Genomic DNA, 25,742 nt, shown 5'->3' on the forward strand with positions numbered 1-25,742 from the left:
ACAACCCAAGCACAAGATCGATACATCCGGCTGCGACACCTCCAAGACCGCACTACCACAGCCACGTCTACAACCACACAGATCCCTGGGATACGCAGAATATCAGATCAAACGGTACGCAACAGACTGAGGGAGGCTGGACTTTTTGCACGAAGACTTGTTCGACGTCATGTATTGACCCCACGTCATCAGGCGGACCGTCTGCTTTAGTGCAAACAGAGTGTTAGATGGGCACCTGCAAGGTGGAGAACTGTACTGTTTACTGACGAGTCCCGTTTCCTTCTCACACGTGCTGATGGGCGCGCAGGTGTCTACAGACGTCGGGGTGAACGTTACGCCCCCAACTGTGTGCAGCAGGTTGTCCCATTTGGCGGCGGGATTGTCATGGTATGGGCCGGGATTCATCACGGTGGTAGGACGCCTCTCGTGCATGTGGCAGGTGCATTGACAGATGTGCGTTACAGCCTTACGTTCTTCCTCATGTCAACGTTCATGGCGGACAGTTCCAGCAGGACAACGCTCGACTGCATATTGCACGTGTTCGTCAGGACTTCTTACAGCACAACAACATCCAGACATTACCTTGGCAAGCCCGGTCACCAGATTTGTTCCCGATTGAGCATCTGTTGGACGAGTTGGATCGACGCGTTCGCAGAAGGAATCCACCGCCCCAAACACTTCCGGCGCTTCTTGATGCACTTCGGCATGAATGGCAGCACATCCAACAGCGTGATATTGACAACTTGATTCCATCTATGGGTCGTCGGTGTCAAGCGGTGATTGATGCACGTGGTGGGCACAACCGATATTGACATTTTCTGTACCCCTGTGACATTAACTGTATCGTGTACGTGTGTCTGTCTAGGTGACACGATTAATGTTTTGAACATTGTGTACATTGATCTTCAAACAGTGTTTCAGTTGTGGTTTCTGTGTCCTATTTTGAAACAACCGCATCATATCACATTTTTAAAGTCGGTGTCAAGTTTCTTTTTTGAAGAGTATATTTGCCGTTTGATTTTTTTTTCTTTTGATAAAATACGTGAAAACAGTGGATCAAATAAATACGACACTTATCAGAGAGGCAGATAAAATATACTTGTCAATCTGATTTTCTTCTCTCTGGACTGATGAGATGCCTAAGTGTAAGTGACTACTCTCTGCCCCCGTCCATGCAGTTGCATTAGCTGTAGCTGTCAACCGGTGTGAATTATGTATAGGATGTCGTCCATGTTGAAAATACAATCAGAGTAGATCAGGTGAAACTATATCAATTAATCAAGGTGACAATATACACTCATCGTCAATCTACAGGCTTGTCGTCTTAAGAACAACGCCAACACATATATCCAAGTTTATATCAGTTAATGTAGGGCCGCCCTCGGCAATAAAACCTTCACATAAACAGTGCCCCTGTGAAGATCCGGGTTAGAATTGGTCTTCAACAACTCATACTTGTCGAAAGAGTGGTCAGGCTCGCTGACTTAGTTGATGCATGTCATCGTATCCTAATTGCATATATGGACGCTCATGATTTCAGTCACTGGATTATCTGGTCCAGACTATTTATTTTCAGACCACCGTCATTTAGATGGATCATTGTTGAGTGCAGCGTTAAACAACAAACAAACATAACAGTGCCTGTTAGGGGGACTTCCTATTCTGCCTAGAATTCTAATTTGTCTACAGCACTAACGCAACATGGTGCGGTCTTGTGTTCAAACCATGGATGTGTGATTGAGTGCATCTTCTAGAGGCAAGGGAGTTAACTGACTCCAAAAGTCCAATTTCAACGCGAAACGGGACTTTTACAGCCACTTAACTCCTTTGCCTCGGGAAGATGGATTGAGCGTGACTGAGTACATGTTTTACGTGTTACATGATGAACGTAGACATACTCAACAGAAAAATGTAGACAGTGAGATATTTAACGATGTGAATTTGAGCATTAAAAAAACATCCAATGTTTGATAAGGACACTTGGTTGTGTGATACAGTCAGTGAGCTGTGAACTGTGCAGCTGTAGCGTTATGTTACTTTAATATCCATGGTCGTAATTTGTTTTTTTTATATATTTGTCATTTTTTCTAAATTGTGATATATTAGTAAAATACTCAACTTGTTGCAAACCAATCTATCAAGAAGCTATTTGAGAAATAATCTGTTCAGATTATGTGGGCGAAAGACGTGGGTTTGAAATACACTGCTAATGGTATATTGAATGGATGCAGAGAAACCAATTAACAAACTGTAAACATTGCACAATATCCGTCACTGAAATTGCTTCTTGATATTTGAACAATTAAAAGAGAATGTTGACTATGAGAATATTCCTGGTTAACTTCCTGTTTACATTGTTTACAGTTCGGTCCACCAAATATGTGCCTGTTTATGCACGTTATTGTGTCTACAGTCTTAGTGAAGAATAATTATTGTTGTGGAAGAATTCACCTTTCTTAGAATAAATATTTGTTGTTTCTTTGTTGAACAACGCACTCTGCAATATTCAAGCTATATAACGGCGGTCTGTAAATAATCGAGTCTGGACCAGACAACCCAGTGATTGACATCATGAGCATCAATCCACGAAATTGGGATACGATGACATGCCTCAACCAAGTTAGCGAGCCTGACCACTCTTACGACAAGTATAAGCTGTTGAAGACCAATTCTAACCCGGATCTTCACGGGGGCACTGTTTAGTCGCCTCTAACGACAAGCATAGACGCTTTTATGGCAATCATGGGTTGCTGAAGACCTATTCTATCCCGGAATCTTCACGGGTTCAGAATTTATGACGAATTTGACTTTTCAGTGTCTGGTGTGTTTTGTCCGAAGAGACCGGAAGTGCAGACGATAAATACATTTGAAACATTCTGTGTGTCTTCAATCAATTTGGCTCAGTGTTTTGATGCCGATTCGTTCTGATTGACATGTGTATCACTATTTGGTGTATGGAAGGGAACGTTGTATCACGTCTCTAGACTGATATATGGCCTCTGGTAGTATCTGAGTATCTAGCGGTAGAGCGTCCGCCCGGAGAGCGGAAGGTCCGGGGTTCGATCCCCGGCAGCGTTATACGAAAGACGTTAAAAGATGGTACTTGTTGTTACCCTGCCTGGCGCTCGGCATTGAGGGGCTAAAACAAGGACTGGTCGGCTTGGAGTCAGTATACAGTATCTGAGTGAGGTATTCAAGTTAAACTGCGTTTTTGGGCCTTACGTTAGCAGAGTTTGGGTGACTGGTTGCAGTCTACTAACGTTTTAAAAATTTCAGTTTAGGACAAACCCAATCTTCAAGTGTATATTTTCGTATGCCCGGCAATTAATGTTCATTACTCATGGAGTTGATGTAATCTAATTAAACTAAAAGATCGTCATTGTGTATAGGTTGAACATTCATCAACACAGAACACCAGACACGAGTCAAACGTTGTATAATGTCAATGACATTATTCACTGTTTGTAACACAAGCTATATGCCTCACACAACCATAACTGTCAAATCCTCATGCTTAACTGTGTTTAATGCAATTTGATGGTTTGACATTTAACAACGTTAATAACGTACAAATCCAAAGCAACCTTTCCCTTGTGAAGTGCAGACAAAGTAGACACGTGGGTGAATAATTGTTCAAAATCATGGAACTGAAACTAATGAAACAATCAGATGGAAACACGTCTAATCACACGACGAACACGTGTCATTCCTAACCCAGAATAATAGTTAAACTGAGATCATATTTCGCTAACCGGAAACCTGGACAGAGTTTATGGCAGCTATTGGCTGAATTACAGTAGCAGGAAGTATTTGCAGGAAAGACCCAGCTGTCGGTTTAAGAAAACCAATGTGAGCTATAAAATATTACCACCAAATGTTTTCTAACCTTTAATTTTTTATTGCCGTATTAAAGTAAAACGCTCAAATGCTTTTTATGTTGAACGTCAACGAAATGTCTGCCTGTTGCACACAAGAAGTGACATCGTATTTCATTTTATCGAAGATAGTTGTGAATGTTGTAAGTAAGACGACGTTGAAATCATGACGTTTCGTTTGAGAGATCTCCTCGTCGTGAGGAAAGAACCCAACAGCTGAGCGCCAAAGCGTTTTATATACACAAGAGCCCTTTTGAGTTCTTTCACTAAGATAATAGAACACAGTACCCTTCATTTGAAGACAACCGAAGACACCCTTTCAACGTTGGTATACAGCGTAGTGGTATACACTGATGCTGCTGGGTTGGCTAAAACGTTCTGAGACTTAAAACGAAGTATCTAAGTATAAGCTAAAGTGGAATATCTTAGTACAGTAACATTGAACATAAACATTTCATGTATTAAGTACAATACTTCCAATGCATGTGAAACAATACACAACCAGGTAGCATCTTTCTGCGGGCAACAACGTGACGAGCTATTCCCTGTAAATGATGATTGACTAAATTGGAAACCGCCATCAAGTATCAAAGGCAAAGATATTTATTGCCTCCATATACAAAAGAGTTACACATAAGAAGTTTTACATTTTTGGAAATATACTCATGTTTAACAATTTGTTTCTGAGGGAAATTGCATTTTTAACATATATAGCCAGTGTTGATTTGACAGCATCATCTTCTGAAGAAAGAAGTGAAATATAAGCAGATACAGGATAATTTGATAGCGTTAAGGTATTAACGTGTTTCTTCGATCACAATAATAAGTACATCAAAAAGTCAAATAAATGTCATTTTCTATAGCTCAATGACAGGTGTCGTGCCTGGTTGGCGAAAATTCAATTTTCCCTAGTATCAGTAAAGCGAAAACCCAAGTTGGGGTATTTGTCCTACGAAAGCGAGAAATGAGTAAATACTATAAAAACACAGTTGGATGTTTAAACACAGGAGAAGAGATGATCAGTTTCTTAATTGAACAAACAATTACTTTCTTAGTTGATATGGGTTATGATACCGATGAGTTTAGAGGAGAGTCGTTTCTTAAGTATACATACAGTATGTATTTGATGGTATGTATAAAGAGTGCAACTTATTTATCTATGGTCAAAATGGCTAACTCACAAGTTCGAGTGACCATGGTTGATACCGTGCAAGGTGGTCAGCACTTGTTTTATGAGGGATTCAAGTTTCGTTGTAAGAAAACGGTCCGTGAGATGAAGTATTGGAACTGCGTTGTTGCTGCCTGCAGAGCGTTGGTATTCTTCAAGCGGTTTTGCAGGTAAGAAAATAATGCACATGATCATGATGATAATAATCTTAAAGACATAGACTCAAAAAGACTTTGCTTAACAAACTATTCAGTTATTTATTTTACTTATTATTAGTACTTATTTTTAGATACCACAGGTATTTGTCACATGTATGTTTTTGTTTATAGTTAATATTAGTTAAAATGCAATTATCTAACCATACCCACCAACCTATCCCGTATGAGATGGAAGTGGACTCTTTCAAGTCCAAGCTCATCCACCGTGCTAAGACGGAAACAACGCCGATTCCAACCATATACGGAGATGAGATTTCCAGACTTCGCCGTCACCACGACGTAGTTCCAGACGACCTGCTTAAGGAAATTTCTTCCTTTGCATCCCTGAAGACCATTCTGTACCGACAACGCCACAAGACCCTTCCCAAACTCCCTGCCACCCGACCTGAGATTCATCTTGAAGGACAGTGGACATTGACCGAAGCAGGAGAACACTTCCTTCATCGCATCGACAACGACATTCTCATCTTCACCACAAGCAAGAACAACAGATGAAGTGTTTGGTGACGGCACCTTCTCCTCGGCTCCACGACTGTTTGAGCAGATCTACACACTGCATGCTGAATTCCAAGGCCACATGTTCCCGCTTGTGTACTGTCTGCTCCCGCACAAGTCCGAAGATACGTACACCAGGACATTTGAACATTTACGTCTAATGGCTCAACAGCAGAATTGTTACTCTAATCCAAGAACTTTCCAGTTAGACTTTGACATCGCTGCCCACAATGCTGTACGGAGTGCCCTTCCCAACACTTTGATCAGGGGCTGTTATTTTCACTTCACCCAGTGCATTTGGCGTCGAGTACAGAAGGAAGGTCTGGACTACGGACTACAAGAACGGTGATGAAGTGCGACGACTGGTGAGAAGAGCCGCAGCCTTGCCTCTGATTCCCTTGGACAAGGTCGACGACGTCTGGCTCCAAGCCATCGCTGACAGTCCCGCGGGTCCCAAGGTCGCAGCCTTCATGGACTACGTCACGACAACGTGGGTGGAAGGACGCCAATTCGGACCTGAGATCTGGAAGCATTTCGGTAACCAAGGGCATCGCATTAACAATAACGTCGAGGGATGGAATCACAAACTCAACAAACTTGCCAGGAAGAGCCATCTGAACATTTTTGAAGTTGTTACGCTATTTCAAAGAGAACAATCCAACGTAGAAGTCGTCAGTCAACGAACTGGAGCCCACTGGTCAGCACCACCCAGAAAGAGAAGATACCGGCTGATTGACAACCGTCATCAGGCTCTGAAAGACAATCTCGTCAACAACGTCATCGGCGAAGTTGAGTACACAGATCACGTTGGTGACATGATCCACTTGGAGTGAATGACTTGAACACAACGTGTATGCCAGTGCAACCGCAAATTTATTATAGAAAGTATTTATGTTTTTACCATTATATTTTAAGATATAAGTACTTTTTAATTGTTGTTTTTGTAGAAATTATAATGTACATCTATGAAATATTAAAGTATTAGAGTTATTAAATTTGTTAAATTTAAGTACTTTTGTGCAACTATACTATACTTCAGCATCTAATAAATTACTACCGTGATTACAGTATACGCATTTCTGTGTTTTTCTTGTAATTTGAGAGTCCCGGTATAGCAATATCCCGTGTTTACTGTAGCGTGACCAGTCTTACTGTAGCTTCACGAAAGCGAAGAGATTTTAGAGTTGATTATGGCTAGGTTTCGCTCTTCCGGCACAGAACCGAATGAAATAATGGGCATAACCTCTTCGACTTTTCAGTGGATATTTTTCTTCCTTCATTTCTCATGAGATTTAACAACCCGAGCCTAAACTGAATAAATGGACGTCGAAGGGTTCTTGATGTTAATGTAGATAAGTATTTTTCTGGTTGAATAAGACTCTTAAAAGTTCTATACAAGTAATACCTTGAACTGTTTTCTAGAGTGGAATGCCATTCATGCACACATATTTATAGATTATTCACGAAATTGTTTCAAAAAGAGTCATCACCAACTGTTTGGTTTAACCTAACCTTTTCTGGGTTCCCTAAGCAATTATACTACTGGTAAGACTAAACGCCGAAAGACAAAACGCCATGGAAAACTCCCTGTGCCTAAGCCGTTTGTCGCCATGGCAGCAAGTTATGACTGTAGCTTTGAACATATTCCCTATTCACAAGATTTGGCACCGTGAGACTACCCAAACTTGAAGAAAGAACTGTCTGGATTGAGTTGTTGGTTGGTTGTTTAACGCCCCTCTCAGCAATATTCCAGCTATATGACCCCGGTCTGTAAAATAGTATGGACCAGACAATCCAGTGATTAATATCATGAGCATAGATCCACGCAACTGGGATCGATGACATGCATCAACCAAGTCAACGAGCCTGACCTCCCGATCCCGTTAGTCGCCTCTAACGACAAGCATAGTCGCCCTTTACGGCAAGCATGGGTTGCTGAAGACCTATTCTACCCAGGATCTTCACGGGCCTAAAATATTATGCAAATCATTACTGTTGTGGCGGACTCCTTACACCATCAATGGGGTCCAGGCACTCAAGTATCGCTGGCAAAAGTGTGTGGACCTCCGAGTGGATTACGTTGAAGAATAATTAGCAACCAACTCCGTCAATGCAGTCAGTCCATCATGGTTCGGTTTAGAATATTTCAGACACCTCTTGCATGAATTTTACTGTTATATTACAGTATGTTGTAAATAATGGTCTCTTGTCTATTGCACATGATGCAATATTTATCTCATGTATTTTACATGTTCCTCAAACCAGTATACATTCATTCCTGTTGATATAATAGTTTCTTTCCGTGATACTTTTGTAGTCATTGGTATGTGCTTGCAGTAATACAATTGTTGGGGCGAGGCTACAAGGTCCATTGCAGTACAGAGTGGACAGGTGTTGGATTGTTCTGAGATCATTGGGTTAGATTCTAGGACATGAGGCAAATTTACTACACATCTGGTCTGTTTTACTGTTGCATAAAAAACGTTCAAGATAATTACCGAGCAATAACTATGTAAAGTATGTTTAGTAAGATACTTGTTTTTTTTAATTAACAACAGGCTAACCTTTTTGGAGGGAAGCTTGAAACCATCTTGTCTCATGTTGTTGTTAATGGCATTCAACTGCTGACAACAATTTTTACTCTTCACTCAGTAATAGATAGACATCTTGGTTTGAAAAGTGGAAATGAAATGTAATGTTTGTAGATTTGTCTCAAGCTTATGATACTATTGATAGATATGAACTTTTAGTCAGGTTTATTGGCGAAGGTATTAAAAACCCGATTTATAACAGCATGTAAAACATTGTACTTTGGGAGTTGTATTCTTAGTCCGTTTGTTTGCAATGTTTATTAATGTGTTAGTTCATACTATTGATCTCAAATGTAAGGGAAGCATCCATAATAATCAACTATTTATTATATTGTTAATTGCAGACACTATTAACGGTTAAGTCACATGTATATTTATCCTTAAGGAATATTGTAAAAAAATGTTTTTAGTTGTGAATTAAGACAAGTGGTGGCACGTGGTCCTGTGCACAGCGCACAGATCACAAATCAGGTGAAGTTAAGCAACGTCGGTCTCGGAGAGTAGTTGGGTGGATGGCCACGATAAGAAGGTTGACTCCTGAAAGTTTCTAGGGCTGCGGTCCTGCCCCACACTGAAGCACATGTACCACATGTGGTGTCTCCTTAGGCAAGTGACTTTGTTCGAAATGTGCCTCTGTTCACCCAGCAGTGAGTGGGTACCCGGTAGGATCAGATGGTAATGTGGCCTCACAGGGAGCTTGGGATGTATACACCCCAGGGAGATGAGAATGAAAATCGAGTGCTCACTGATCCATTGACCGTGTTAATAATAGTATAGCGCTATGAGCATTGATTCATTCATATGATTCAGCATGGAATCTGGCTCATTATAAATGCACTTATTATTATTATTATTATTGTTATTGTTGTTGTTGCTGTTGTTAAGTCAAATGTTGTATGCTATCTATACACATGTTTGCTTAAATCAGTATCTTTTTCATACGAATATATATCCAGTATTATCATATGGCTGCGCAGGTCGCAGCTTAGATGCAAGTGGAGACATCAGGGCAGTTAATGCTTAACATGCCTGTAAACGGTTTTGGGAGTGAACCTATCAACTCTGAACCGAGGTGTACTTGTGACATATCCATTGTATGTTTCTGTATTTGGTTTATACGTTTGGACATGTCCTTCACTCCGTATTCGAAGAAGTCATTTTGTGATCAGAGTTGAACTACGTGTTTCGGTGACGCCCGCCAATTTAACTTTGTGACTGCCTGGGCCGCAATGAAGATACTGCTCACGATTAGTGTTCTGAAATATAAAGTTTATTTAATCTAAAGAATTAAGTACAGAGGAACCAAGAATCCTATGTGGTGCTATATCAACACGCCAATTAAGTTGTTCTGTAATCAGGAACTATGTAATCTTCGCTGGTGCATTTATCATCACTACCTATGAACACGCTTTTCATAAATATGAATATGAGGAACCAAGAATTGTATGTGATGCTAAATCAAGACGCGAATTAAAGTTGTTCTGACATCAGGAACTATGTAATCTTCGCTGGTGTATTCATGCGCGGCGTTTAAGTATCACTACATATGAAGAGGCTTTTCATAAATATGACAGCCAGTGCTACAGAAGAGTCACATAACTGGCCAATTCATGATATTAAACATCTTATGTATCCGATAAATTCCAACGGCCTCTTGACATTTGTAATCTTCCTCTTTGAATTTTCAATCGTAATTAACAATCGAAGTTGCTTCTTGTTATTAAATTTTCGTCACCTCGACAGGCAGCAAGGACGTAGCTGGACGTAATCGTTCAGCTTGTGGTATTGGAAGGCAGTTAGAGTATCAGTTGGACGTAATTAATTGATTGGTATAAATACTCATTTGTTATACCATATTATCTCCTCAGAAGGTTCGCCTTCCTCTTTATTTTAGTGGTTTTACGTTGCGAAAATAAATCACTTAATAGGAATAAGAACGTAACAGGATATAAATTCTCGTAGTTTGATGTATCTAAACCAGACGTGACCATTTTCTCCCACCTATATATACACGATGAGATCCCAACTGGGTCATTTCGATTGAAGGTCAATTTCAACCCAAAGGCAGATAATTCAGCCAAAAATTTCCCCTTGTCCTAATATTCTAATTTAATTAACTGATTCTGAAAATAGATTGAATAGATAAAATCATCATCATCATCATCGTCGTCGTCGTCGTCATCATCATCATCAATTTCCCCATGCCCTACCTTTAAGAAATATATCGATTGATGAACCTTTTTTTTTTTTTTCTCAGAACAGTATTGAGTTTTTTTACATTCTTTGAAGTCTGGGCTAAATCTGTAACCATTTGTTAGATATTTTTCCCGATTCTGATTCGAAGATTGTCTCGGAGACAAAATATTATTCGATGCAAGTGATTGATAGGAATCGTCGCCAAATACTCATGTAAGACAGTTACATTAAGCACAGTAGTAATTGCTAACAGTGAGAAATGTGCCAAGGGCTGAACATTGTTGGTTCCCTCTTTTAATACACTTGTATCTCAGAATATTCCTTTAAAAAAGACAGATTGATTGCGAGTGTAAAGTAAATCACGTATATCATAGCTTTTCAGTTTGAAAACACTCTGTGCCACACTTGATGAAAATGTGTGGATGTATCACAGAAAGCCATACAAGTGTTCATTTATCAGCTGCTACACAAAATTGGTTATAAATTTCAAGCAACTCATTGAAAATGTAAAGACCGATTTTTAAAACCTGATTGATATTTTTACAAGAGGCAGTTTGACAAGTGTTTGGAACCAACTCTTTGAAAAAATTTATCGATGCAAACCATCAGTGAAATTGGTTCATAATTTAGCCAGAGTGTATGTGCGTCAGTCCTTTGCGATACATGAGCCAATCGTCATATTTTTTAAAAATCTTCTGGCTCTTAATGAACTATTAGATAAAACAAAAATGCCTTTGTAATTGATATGTCTGTTTCTTATACTACTTTATGGCCAATGCGTTGTCAATAGCAACGACATGATCATATCATAGATATCATTTACTTGCACTCCACGTCATCCAAAAAGTACCTTCTGTTTTCAAAATAAGTTAATAAGTTATCAATCATCATCGATCTTTTAAATAGAATCAAAGTAACATTGCAATTGATTTGCCTTACCATCCCTGTCTGTAATTGATAGCTTTGTTCATCTGTATCACATTGTTGCAAAGTTGGAATTAATTTATTTACAAAAAAGTAATTATCTCCTAAATTAAATCTAAAATTTCAGTGATCCATTCATACATGTAGGATTTTCATAACAATTTTACCCTTAGCGCCAGTGGAATTTGTTCCGTCAGTTGTGGAGACTGGATGGCGTTGACGTTTCCTATTTACTTTGCAACTTTCCATATGCCGTTTGATAAAAGTTCTTCCTTTGAATTTTTGTTGGCCGATATATCCTAATTCCCTTTCCTTGCATAATGTTTCTCAGTACATGCGCTGAGGCGGATCTAGGATTTTGGTTGAAAGGGTGGATGCACATAATACCAAGGTCACGAGTCACATCTGAGGTGTCTGAAATGCAAGTGCGCACCTCCGCATCCCCACCCACCCTCCCCATCCCAACGGATGTGCCACCCAACCTCCCCATCCCAACGGATGTGCCACCCACCCACCCCATCCCAACGGATGTGCCAGTGATATACGTATGTTTCTCTGCATTCCCCACCTAGTCTCGAGTGGAACAGCTGTTAATAACTGGGTAAGGACTTGAGCTGGTTTAAATGATTACATGATCTGACATATTCATTTTATTGTAAATAATAATAATAATAATAATAATAATAAAATAATGATAATAATAATAATAATGATGATGATGATATGATGATGATGATGATGATGATGATGATGATGATGATGAAAATAAATGCAGATAATGCAGAAGGCTGCAGTGTTGGAGAGTCTTCACATTCTTCGAAAAGTTCTGGGTGGGTTTGACTAGGCAGCGCTTCCTGGGAGTCCCATTCGCTGTCTGGGCTGCGTGCAGAGGGGGCAAGGGCCCTGAGTTGATGATGAGCCTAACCAGCCTGACTGTGCTAGGATCACCCAAACCCTTTTTGGTGCATTTTTATTTTAATCTGTAAATAATAATAATAATAATTACAAACAAATTGGATCCATATTAATGTAGGAGGTGAGATAAATATACCATACACAATCTTGATTCATTTCCATCTTGGATTCCGGGTCAGAGAAGTGTCCCCAGCAACCCATGCTTGTCGTACGAGACGACTGAAAGAATCGGGTGGTCATGATTGGTGACTTGGTTGATTGCGTGGCTTCATACCCCGACGGCGAGAGACGTTCCTCATAATATCAATCACTGGTTGTCTGGTCAAGATTTACAGACTGACGTCATATCACTCTGATATTGATGAGCGCGCATTAAACGACGAACAAACAAACAAACATTACAACAAAACCTTATATATCTTGACCGAGAATGTATATGCTGTATATTATGTACTATGGTAACGTAACTGACGGTTCTCTACATATCAATGTATAATAAAATACGCTTTTTTTGCGTTGCAGATTGGATGTTTCTGATAACACGTATATGGTTACAATGTATTAACATGTCTCCAGTACGACGAGAGGAATATGTATCACAGGAATCCGTGTTTTTGTCGTACGAGGTGTGCTGGTCATTTAGGTTATGCCTTTCTTGCGTGCATTGTATGGCTTATCTGCTTGTCAAGGTTTGGATAACATCTAGTGATATATGGGTTTCAAAGGACCTTGTCTAATTATTTACAACAGCTATGTTCACATTGTGAATTAAAGGAGCCTATTAATAGCTGGTTAAGTATGTGAATGCCTTTGAAATAGTTATATTTTAAATACTTGTATGTAGATTCTATTTTGTCCCTGAATGCATTTTACATAAATGTAAAACTGAACTCCATGATCTGAAGTTACATAAATCTCCAGTACTGAAGTATAAACAGTTTTTTAATAATGACTTTCCTTACCCTAAACACACCTGACCTTAAGGACGTAACAAGGTGCCTGAGGAGGGACGTACTTCAGTGTGAGTGGATGAGATGGGTTTGACGCCGCTTTCAACAGCATTTCAATAATTTGTATTATTTGATCACGTATTGTCATCATGATTTGTGAGAAAAGCCCTTAGATGTTTGCAACACAAGAGCATGGGAATGGTGCTGATAAACCAAGGATCTTAATTCCGTCAAGTCTGAGATTCGAACCCAAGATATCTGGAATGCTCAAGGAAAGCAACTATTTACAGCGAATTGCGGTGCCGTCGACGATTGAGCTTCCTTGTCCATGGGTAAACAATGAGTAATAAGAATCAACTAACGGTCAAACCATTCTATATTTAGACAATGTATAGTTCGGGACGCTTATATACAATATTCAGGCGACCAAGAGGGTAGCGTTCCGAACTGTCTTGTTCGAAGCGGCTTACTGCTCCATGGTTGAGACGTTGCAGCAACTTTCCAGCATTATCACGACAAGAGACACCAGAAACAGGATTCACCAGGGTACCCATGTGGGGAATCAAACCCAGGTATTTGACATAGCGAGTTAACGCTTTAACCATAATGCTAAGGTAAGAGTAACCTCTTAGAACTTGTTTGACAAAAACCTATAAAATTTAAAAATAATAATTCGCAAATACAAGTGTGATTGAGGGAGTGTGTTGCGTTTAACACGGCTTTTGCAATATTTAAATCAGAAATGGGCTTCACGCGTTGTACCAATGTGGGAAACCGAGCCCAGGGCGTTGGCGTGTTGACCAAACGCTTTAACCACTAGGCTACCCCATCGCTCCGCCAATACAATAAATTCCTTAAGGTACTGTATGTGTTCTAGTCACAATGAATCGATGGACAGGATACACCAAACTATCTTTTTCACTAACGCGTAAATGTCGTGCAAAGACCTTTCAGTAAATGAACCACCAAATTGGCACACTATCCCGTGCTACATATCATTTCCCTGGCAATGTATTACCGACAGTGTGACTTTAAATCCTATATCGCGTGACTATTTCCTAGCCGTTTGAAAGTTCTCTTAAGCTATTAATCATTCACAATACTAACTTATATGCACCCTGTTCATGTGCTAGTGTTAAGTGTGTGTGATACACAAAAGCTTCATTCATATTGCTATAGGTTTTGGGAATTTGTCACACAACGACAATGAAGGAAATGTGTAGCGGAAAATAATGTCTGCTTCTTTCTCAAACTGTAATGTCCGACATTACCTATACGCCTTTGGGATAACTTCAGTTGGTGAGTACATAGGTAATTATTCATTACATAATCATCGTTAGTGGTTTTTGCGTTGACGTTTGTTTTCAAGGAGAGTCGTATGACGGGGATATTTCCAGATTTGACGCATTAGTGACAAAAACATATGTCCGACTCAATTCCCTATTTTGACTTGTTTCAGGGGAACCATTGACTTACCTTTGCATGTGTTGTGACGGGTGCCGCCGTATTTTTTCAGGTGAACAATTGACTTGCCTTAGTGGGCCACCGATGGGGTACGATACGCTCACCTTTACTCCTTGTATCATCACTATTAAGTAGTGATTCATAACCACACGCTCATGATGCAGTCGGAACCGTACAAGCGTTCCTGTAGAGGTTTCTTGTGGTAATGGAAAAGGTTTTGTCTCTTATCTTTGAAACGTTCAGTCATACTCCCAGTTAGATCCTTTATGTTAGGGTATCTGAGTCATTTAACGACATGTCATTAACCAGTCGACTTTATCATCGACTGACATAGCACTGTATAACGTCATCAATGGCATGTCACTGCACGTTGGAAGTTGATGGAATATCCATATGTGCGTATTTTAATAGATTTGCTCAAATCTGTGCTTACTAACATAGAGAAGTTATGGTGTCTTCTTATAGATGAATGTTTTAGACATACGCTTTCAAAATATTTTGAAACTTTAAATACTATTAATAATACTCTTAATTCAAAACTATTTACACTGTGAGTGTGGTCTAATGTTCCTCTATAGCAATGTGTGAAGTTTGAACAACCACAATAAAATGCACACTACCCCTTCTTTGTATATTTGTACAATTGGATTCAGTAACAAAAATGGTAGAAAAACTCACGTGTAGTGAGAAATCAGAAAATTTGTCATTTTAGCCAGTTTATTGAACATGTTTGAAATTTTTTATTTTCTGTAACTTTCCCGTGGTCATAAAATGAACTACCCACTCGTCGTTTTCTCGACATCATCTCTGATTGTTTGTTTGTTTGTTTGTTGTTTAACGCCACACTCAGCGATATTCCAGCTATATGACGGTGGTTATAATCGAGTCTGGACCAGGCAATTCAGTGATTGACATCATGAGCATCGATCCACGCAAGTGGGATACGACGACATGCATATACAAAGTCAGCGATCTTGACCACCCGATCCCGTTAGTCACCTCAAACGGCAAGCATTCTAACCAGGATCTTCACGGGCCCCATCTCTGATTGTAGTAATATGAATAGACAACTGTTATGAGCGGCGTTAAACTCACTTGTGTTCAATTTGTGTTTTAGGTAAACGAGTATGATGGGCGGGGCCTCCAGTAAACACAAGGACAGTTCCCATCTACCTGATGTGAGTTGAAATACATGCATACTTTAGATTGCAAACTTAGCATGTGATATTAACAAAAGTCAAGCATTACGATAAGTATACAGTGACCCTAAATGATTGTTGTACAACAAAGGTTTGCAGTGATGTTTAAGCCTGGCAAAAAGGTAAGCACCCATAATATACAGTGTATTTCAAAATCGTATCCTATATTTATTTGCTGACGAACACATTATGCGTGTTTCAACCAATCATTCTTTATTACAGAAATATACAACATATCCTAGTGAATAGTGGGTTGACATATTGATTTCTACTTGTTTGTCACTCATCCTATCATTTCTAAACTTCATTGCATGGAATGTATACGCAGTCAAAGGCTTCAGTATATTAATATATATATATATAGAAGACATTAATTCATTAAACTTTAATATATTGATGGATGTAGGCATGCGATTCGTAAATTCTGATAAAATGGACAAATGAGAACAAAATGGTACTCATTCTCTATCAGCTGTAAATTACACATTCTACATAATATATTATGCTTGTTTACAAAGTGACATACGCATATTGAAATCCTGGAGCCGAAATCGCTTCTGTAAGGACAATAGTTATTGTTAAATAAAACTGTCACTAAATAACTATTAAATGGGTTATGAAAAACAACCTTAGCGCTAAGACTGTCGTAGTTCTATTTTAAGGAAAGGGAGTTACGACCACCTTCGTGCTAATTTCGCTTTGTACAACGGCACCCTGGTGACTATGTTTCATCTGTCTCAAGACGATGTTAAAACTGTCCTGTTTGAACTGAGGAATTGCATTTGTTAACAAATGTTATCAAAACCTTTTAGAATGATATATGTCCTTAAATTAAATTGTGTACTACTTGAATACAACCTATTCAGAGAGACAATTTCCCGCAGCCTAGTTGGACTTAAACAGTCACATTGTATAGAGTATGATTTTGCAATATTGCATCTATATCACGGCGGCCATGTTTGATGGTGGCTACAACTGAAACAAACAAGAAATCGTTATTCGACGGTGATTTATTTGATCCATATTCTCGGATTTCAAGGAGACACAGATATTTCAAATGTGAAGGTATATGATACATGACTACAAGTTAATTTAAAGTTAATACTCCAATAATTCTGTTTGGTTGGAGGTTACATTTCACACCGAGGAAACGTCATGAAATAACCTTATCGCACTTTCATGGACCAGATAAGATATTTCTTCAGCTCCAACTACAAAACCAGATAATCAATTGCAACAATGTAACATCTGTTGCAGGCAACTTCTTTTTTCATCAATCTAAAGCGTAATTATTTTTTCAAGAATTTTTCGTTACAATTTATATTTTTCTATTTCAATAAATATATTAATTAATATCGAATGATCAGTCCCTAATGGCTTCATCGTATGTCAATGGCTGGACCTGCTTTTAGGAAATGAATATCTTAATTTAAACCAGCTTGAATTACAAATAGGTGGACGTGCCATACTCTGAAAACAACTACCCACCACTCAAGCCGCCCAAGACAAAGAAAGACATTGTTTACAATCCACGACTGTTCACAGCCATCGATGCAAAGGCCAGTGTGGTAAGAAACTCGGATAGGCATTGTTCAAGGCTCTGATTGTAGTAGGGGCTATTGATCAGCCAAACAATCTAAATGGTAAATGTCGTGTACTGGAACATTAAGGTGATTGAGTTTGATTTTGTTTGACTTCAGCTCGCCCATTATGTTCATTGCACACATAACAACGTTCAGAGAGCGTTATTGCCATTGAACAAAGTACGAAATGTAACGAGTTTTTGAACGTGTAACACAGTAAGATTATACAAATTACCGAAGGTGTTTACATCTAGTTAATCATTCAAACATTACCTTGAAGAAAACTCAGTTGCACATTAGATAAGATTATCCAATGTCGCACCATGAACGTGCCCGCTATACGAGGGTTGGCTGAAAGGGTTCTGAGCCTAACACTGATGGACTGCGTTGGTGGCTTATTATCTTGTAACATTCCCCCACCCGAAATGAATAGCACTGCTTGCAAATATAGACTCATTGTTTATATTTATGAATGACAGGTGTCATGTGAATAAACTTTTCATATTCAGTGAATAACAGACTGGATGTACTCCTGATTAATGTTATCCAAATAAGTCAGTAGTAAAATGGTAACAGGGTCAAACACAAATATCATTTTTTTCTAAATTGTGCCAATTTCCATCAGTATATTCCGCGCTGACATACATACAATGGAAATGTAGATTGCCATTTTTTTAAATATCAACACCTTTATCAAAGTTTATCAGATAGAATATTTTACAAACCAAACTGATTATTGGAGACTCTCTACAATTTTCCCGTTTCCTGTAATCATCAGACATCGAGGGAAGATGCCACGTCCTACCAAACGCTGATCAAACATTTGACAGAAGGGCTTCAGAATGATGTGCAGAAAGTCAGGTCCATATTTGTTTGGCTGGCCTCACAAGAGATCATGTACGACAATTTTGACGATGTCGATGACGTCAACACTCCTCTGGGCTACATGCGGCTTATTCAGGATGATAGGGGAACTTATGAGCAATTCTTTGCTCTTCTCTGCAGGTGAGCTTCCTAAACGGTATTACAACAGACTATGCTGCAAGGTCTGGTGCCCAGTTCCAGTCTAGATCTAAATGTGAAACCGAGACGCTGTCGTTGTAATAACCGTAGTCATGCATTACCTGCTGGAGTGACACACACCTTACAAAAGTCAGCAGATACATGGAGAGGATTCTGAATGACTTTGAAACAATACCGGTGGGGCAGAATAGATGTGCGTTCACCTTTTTTGCGAACACCAGGTATCACCACTTTTTGATAGTGATTCATATTATATAGTCGAAACCATAAAATAGAGATTTCTTATGAGGTGTGAAATGGTTTTGTCGCTTTTATTGAATCAAACATGCTGGGATGGTCAATTGTCCAGGTTTAGTAGTCTCAAGATTCCTTTGTGACGCCAAAGTTCCGTGTCTTTATGCTCCCTGCCACCGCATTTCTGCGGAGAACAATATTAAAACACTACTTTTGTCATAATATATACATGTTTTCATTGTTTACAAACAGGAACGCAAAAATGCCGTGTATGGTTGTGCAGGGAAACATCAAAAGTGCTACATATGAAGTAGGTGACATTGATATTGAATGCATCTATGGCTACTGGAACTTGGTGTATCTCGATGGATCGTGGAGAATAGTGAACCCTAAGTGGGCAATGGTGTCCATTGGGAACTACAGCAATGAACGCTGGCACATGATAGAAAAGGATGGGAAGGCAGAACAGCGTGATAAGGAGGAAGGCAGTCTAGTGTATGTGTATAGCCAGGACGACTTCTATTTCCTAACGGACCCCGAGGATCACATATATAGGTGTCTTCCACGTAATGCCAAATGGCAGCTTCTTGGGGAGCTTTGGAATATGGAAACGTTTCTGATGGTTCCCTTGGTCCATAATGACTTCTTTGCATCTGGATTAAAATTACCCGAAGGACAGCAAGGTGTTGTCGCTGCCAAAGAAGGGGAAGTGGAGATAAATCTCCAGGTAACCAAAGGAGCAAAGGATATCAAATATGAACTTTATTTTGATCAGAAAAACAAGAAGAAGCTTCATGGAGAGAGTCAAATGTCCCGTTATGTATTTGTTAACAATATCAGATCAACAAGATCTTTCTTCATTCGCCTCCAGACAGTAGGGAAATACATGCTTACGCTTCTCAATGATGCTGATACACCACTGTGCGACTTTAGAATAGATTGTTCTGGGGTCAAGGGGACATGTGAACCGTTTCCTAAAAATCCTGCCATTGGATGGGGTTTCAATGAAACAGCTAGAAGAGCTGGGTTGTCAAGTCCATCGCAAGAAAGCGGCATTGTGACCATTGATTCAAAGAAATCAGTAGATTTTACATTCAAAACGCAGAAGGGAGTAGATGTCAAAGCCAATCTTTTACACAACGAGATTCCTACACCAGAACTTGAGAAACATGTCAATCAACACAAAGACGGGGACAAACTCACAGTAACCGTTGACATACCAACGACATCTGCAAAGAAAGAGTATGCCCTTGAAATTAATGCTAAAGACAGTTCAGCTGCCAAGCACCGAAACGTTGCAAACTATCTGTTAACAACTGAAAAGAACAAACCTCATGATATAGCATCTCGAGGTACAAAATCTACTACAAATGCAGCATCAGAGAAGCATTCAACCCAAACAAACACGAATGGTTATATCAAGAAAGCAAATCCGTCGGAACCATCTGTTGACACACAAAATGAGTCTGTACAGGCCAAAGGAATGTTTTCCTTTCTTTCAAAGAAACCTAAACCCAAGGGACCTTCTTCTGAGGAAACTGAAGGAAGCGGGGAAAAAACTGCAAATGGACGCGTGCCTTCTAAACAGTCTCACACTGAAAATAGAGATACCAAAACTTGTCACACTGACGTTGAAAAACCTGGAGACCATACAAAGGAACCATCACAACAGTCAATGGCCTCAAAACTTAAAAACAAAACATATTCTTTCAAAATCAAAAACAAAGAAACCAGTCAGGGTTATGAATCCTGTGATGTGTCTGCCGAAGGGGATCTTAATGGAAAAGCTGTAGAGAGTAACCATAAGTTACATGGGTCGAGGCGAGAGTCTCGAGCCTCTAGGAATGCAAACTCACTTTCACCAATGAGAACACCTCTTAATTCTCCTTCTCCTGAACTGATAACAGATTACAGTTGCCCGGCCCGCATTAAGCTGATGAAGGAAGCTTATTTGAACAGTAGTCTCACTAAAGATACAGCATTGTATAAACCTTATGCAAGACAAAAGTCATCATCTCCCAATCCTGTGGACATTTCTACAACTGATGAGAAAATGAAAGGAATTGCATCTTCAGCGGGTCCTGGGAAATCAGGCAATGTCATAACTGCGAAACAGGGAAATGACATCTTTAAGAATCCACACCCAAATACTCCTGCCTCAGACACTGGGTCAACTAGGAAAGTGAGTCCAAGGCCTACACGCTCACAGACAGGTTCAACAACACTCTCGTCATCGCAAGTCAATACGCGTACATTAACGGGTTCGACCATGTCTTCTAATGTCCAGAGTACCAAGATACCCACACCTTCACAGATAACACGGACGGGCGTGCCAGGTATCCAAGCATCAAGAACAATCAGCAATAACATAAAAAACCTTCACCAAAATTTGAGTAAAGGTTCCAAGACAAATGAAAGGCCGAAACAGAATCCTGAAAAGGTTGGTGATTAATGTCTACATGTCACATAAATGTGTTATCAGTTTTACACTGGATTTCTATTAACGTCTTTTGACAATAGATTAACCAGATAAGCTCAAGTTTTCATTTTCAACTTTTCAGAGTGAAGAAGTACAAGGAATCAGACAATCTCTAACTGTGAAAGAAAAAGGACAACATAAGACTGGCAGTGGTTCGAATTCCCCATGCCGGAAGCATGGTGTTGATCGTGATTTAATATGTGCAGGTAAATATATCTCATCATGCCTCCTACGCTTTAAGTGAGTGAGTGGGTGGGTGAGTGAGAGGGGTTTGTAACATTGTTCCAGTTATATCACGTCGTGTCAATTTACAAACTGACATAGCTATCAGACAACAGCAATAACCACACAAATATGAATGATTTCTCTTCATTTGTTCTCTCCATGTTAACTAACCTTGTTTTGTGTTGGATTTGTTGATGTGAGTAATGACTCGCATTTATCAATTATTCTTATATAAAAAAACCATTTATCTCTAGATCTTAAAAAGGCAATAGAGAGTCGACAATTATCGGAAATAAACAAACTCCTGGCAGAAACTGGTGTTCATTCCCCTGATCCCAAATTAACGGAACTGAAAGAAAAAGCAGAAACTGTCCGGACCGTGATGAAACGAATGAACAAGTACTTGCATGATGTGATGGCAGTCAACCAAGGCACCATTGCAGAGATTCATAGCTATAGCCATCCCAAGCCAATCGTTCATGACGTCATGAGGGCAACATTTCTCCTTCTAGGAGAAAGGGGATCGCAACTACGGGTTGGTAATGTATATAGTGTCATGTCTTTCGGAGTCTTCTGAGTGAGTGAGTGAGTTGGGTTTAACGCTTCCTTGAACAGCATTCCAGTTATATCACTGTGTGTCAGCTGAACGTGGGATAAAAGCCCGACCTGATGCAAAACACAAGCAGCATAACCAGGTCGAACCGGGTTTCGAACCCACGATCATAGGTTTCAGGAGGGACCAAGGTATACAACTCTGCACAGGAAGAATTGCGGCTCCTCAGACAACTCGGTCACCCGTGCCCCCTCAGACGCCTGAGTGAGTGGGTGCACTAGACGTGTATGATGCTGACAGATCAAGGTTCGCAATCGGGATTGATGTTGTAATCTAACCGACCATCAACGGATTCTGCCTTATGTAATGAATGCATCTCCGATTGGGTGTTGACCAGGACCCACTTGCACAAAGCAATCTTAGCGCTAAGACTATCTTAAACCTATGTTAAAGAATGGGAGTTACGATCATCTTAGCGCTAAGATCGCTTTGCGCAAGTGGGCCCAGAACTCTTCCTCTTCCCCCTTACCCGTAGATCCAGATTAGGGAAAAGCTTGAATCACCAGTCTCGACGACTTTTTAGCAGTCGGATTTAGGTAAACTCGGATTAGTGATGCGCGGTATCAAGTTATGCCTCTTTGAATTCAAAACACGTAAAACATCTCGTACAGGTATGGAAAAGTATTCATGTAATGAAAATGTTATCGTAACTTTTATTTTCACTCTAGCGCGATTATCTAGTACCGGGAGATATTTCTCATGTATTTCTTGTCATTTTAACCACTTCAATAATTATACATATCTGGTTGTAAATCTAGTGGTACTGTTGGACAGCTTATGGTACTTACATATTCCGTATTGGTATAGTTGATAGTTTGCTATTCGGGCTTTCACTATGTTAGGAAACACACTTTGGTTACCCTATCAGGCTATTGCATTCCCATGGCTGACAGGACAGGTTGTTCCGCACACCCGCGCACACGTATATAAATAACCCTTGGCAAAATCATGTGCCTTCACCTGCCTTCACCTGCAGATATAGCTAGACCGTCTTGCTACTGGTTTGGTCAGATCGATACTTAGGGTTCGTTTGTAAGTGGTTATGGGGCACTATTCTCTCTGGTACTGACTTACTTTGATGGTATTGAGCTTAAACGTATTAGCTAGGGTTTTTCAAACTTCGTTTTTCTAGAAATACGTGGGAATACTTTCCCGCGATTGTCTAGTTTAGGTCAAGTACATATTTACTATTGGGAGTCAAGTTACGCTTTAGGCCAAATAGCTTTGAGTCTAGATACTCAAGTATCTTGTATTGTTGGGGAGTTTAGAATTTCCTCGAACAGTCAAAGTGAGTAAGTCTTTAGTCTATAAGACTAGTTGGATATTGAGGCGTTTTCGTCTATTTTGTAGTCCAGGAGACTTATTTTTGGGATAGACCCTCTGTGTTTAGTTCCCGTTAGTCAACCCAGCCGAGGTTATTCACTCATTAGCGTGTTGAATTAATCAACTCTCAGGTGTTACTTGGACGCAGACGACATAACTGGCTGTCTATGCATCTTGTCAGTATCTTGTCAAAGTGTGGATATAACTTTTTTTCTTTTTATTGCTGTTATACATGACATTGTGTCTTCACAGCTTTCGGCCATGGGAGCCGTGCCAGAGGGGTACACAAAGTTTGTGATCTTGACAATCAGCTGTCGGACTTCCATTTTGTGGAAGCCTCGGTGGCTAAGTGGGTTAGATCGTAGACTTGTGCGCTGGCGATTAGATTCCTTACTCTGGCAGTGTGGGTTTGAATCCCGGCCGTGACTCGACCCCCAAAACGTACGAGGATCTGTACTATACTAAGAAAGTGTTATCCCAAATATAACATTTGTTTGTTATACTGTTGCTTAGCTAATCAGCTTGTATATTTGTTCTGGTTAAATTAACAGGTGTTCGTTGTCAGTGTAAAAAAGGTCTTTGATTCACTCTTATATGTGTTATAAAAACTGAATCAACATAAACATAACAACGTATAATATTTACGACACGTAAACACGAATGTGAAAATATATTTTTGTTATTATTATTACCATTATTATTATTATTATTATTATTATTATCCTTTTGTTGTTGCTGTTGTCGTTTAGAAGTGGCACTACATACAGCAACTCATGAGACGCACCAGCAAAGACGGGCTGATCGTGAGGATTCAGGAGTTCGACGTCAACAGCATCAGTTTGGATCTTGCTGAATACGTCAAAGTGATCTTGGACGCACATGATCCAGACGTAGTTCGCCTGACAAGTACAGGAGCCGGGGCTTTTTATATTTGGGTAATGTCTAATGAGTAAGTGAGTGTGAAGGGCTTTATTCCGTTCAGGCACTATTGGAGCCATCAAGGATGCAGATAAAAACAAGCGACAAACCCTTTCAAGTGACGGGTTTTACACAGTGTATCAACATAACCTGGCCTCTTACTCAACTGGGAGAGAAACATAGGACCTTCCTGATTATGTTCCAAAGTTGTCAACACCATGTCATGCTTGTGGGTTGCACTAGAGTGGCAAGCGCCTACAATCTGCTTCGGGCTCTCCTCCCATCTCTAGGTGACACACCGTGATATAATTGAAATGCTGTTAAACACACTCACTCACAAACTTACCCTGTCGTCAAAGCCGCCTCAATTTGCTGTACAGAGTTGCGTCCCTTAGGCATGCCAGAAACCTATGATCTTTGGTTCGAATCCCTGTTCGATACGGCTATGTTTCTAGGTTTGTCGGCACCATACCCGTGCTCGTGCGTTTCATCAAAGTGGTAAACATCTGAGACAGGCATCACTTCGTGATGTAACTGGAATAATGTGAAAAGGCAGCGTTAAACCGAACTCGGTGATTGACATTATGAGCATAAATATACGCAATTGGACATGCATTAACCACGCCAGATACTGACACACTTAGCCAAACAACCTGGCCGCTTTTCGTATTCAAAGTCATAAGCGGATCCTGTACGGTGATTGGGTGCACCTCTGTACAGCGAATTGTTGCCACCTAGGCCACATGATGATTATGTTCTCTGCATGAAATAACAACACGTAGGAAATATTCTAGGTATATGACATACATATATGTGTCTTGGTATATACTTTAACATATGTTCCTTATACTGGTATGGTCACCAAGTCATCATCATTTGAAAGCCCCCAAAAGACCCTGAGATCTCTACACTGGCTACATGTACAAGCACGTATTGGGTGCAACATATTGTGTTGGTCGTACCAGTGAATATATAGAACAGCTCCACTATACTTGTGTGAGCTCGTCTCCCAATATTAACCAGGGCGGTGTCTCAGATACAACTGTATTTGGCGGTAAATCGTTCAGAACTGTTGCTGCAATTGAAATGGAATGAAATTCCAGGCTGTCTCAAGAATGCTGAAACACTTCCCAAATTCAAACCCCAACTCAAGACGTATCTTTTTAATAACACTCTTTTGACTTTGTTTTTATATGCCCTTTGAGAGTGCTAAGGTGTCGAGTTAAGTTCTTAAAAATAAACATATCATTATTATACTTTCAGTGTAGAAACATCATCAACGAAGTTCAACAGACTAAACAAGTTGCCAAGTAACCAGTGAACATTGTAATGACTGAAATCTGTTAGAC

The 25,742-nt window shown here is 39.8% G+C and overlaps 1 protein-coding gene across 1 annotated transcript; it reads left to right on the forward strand.

The window, feature by feature from the left end:
• Positions 1–11,886: 11,886 nt before the first annotated feature.
• LOC139456390 (uncharacterized) lies at positions 11,887–23,840 on the forward strand. The gene is made up of 7 exons (XM_071238082.1): positions 11,887–12,012; positions 17,450–17,563; positions 18,357–18,583; positions 19,088–21,017; positions 21,397–21,520; positions 21,794–22,078; positions 23,728–23,840. The coding sequence occupies exons 1-7, from the start codon at positions 11,887–11,889 to the stop codon at positions 23,838–23,840; spliced, it is 2,919 nt and encodes a 972-aa protein (XP_071094183.1).
• The last annotated feature ends 1,902 nt before the right edge of the window (positions 23,841–25,742 follow it).

This window comes from Haliotis cracherodii, unplaced genomic scaffold, assembly GCF_022045235.1.
Source record: "Haliotis cracherodii isolate W230 unplaced genomic scaffold, xgHalCrac1.p SCAF_1, whole genome shotgun sequence".
NCBI lineage: Eukaryota > Metazoa > Mollusca > Gastropoda > Lepetellida > Haliotidae > Haliotis > Haliotis cracherodii.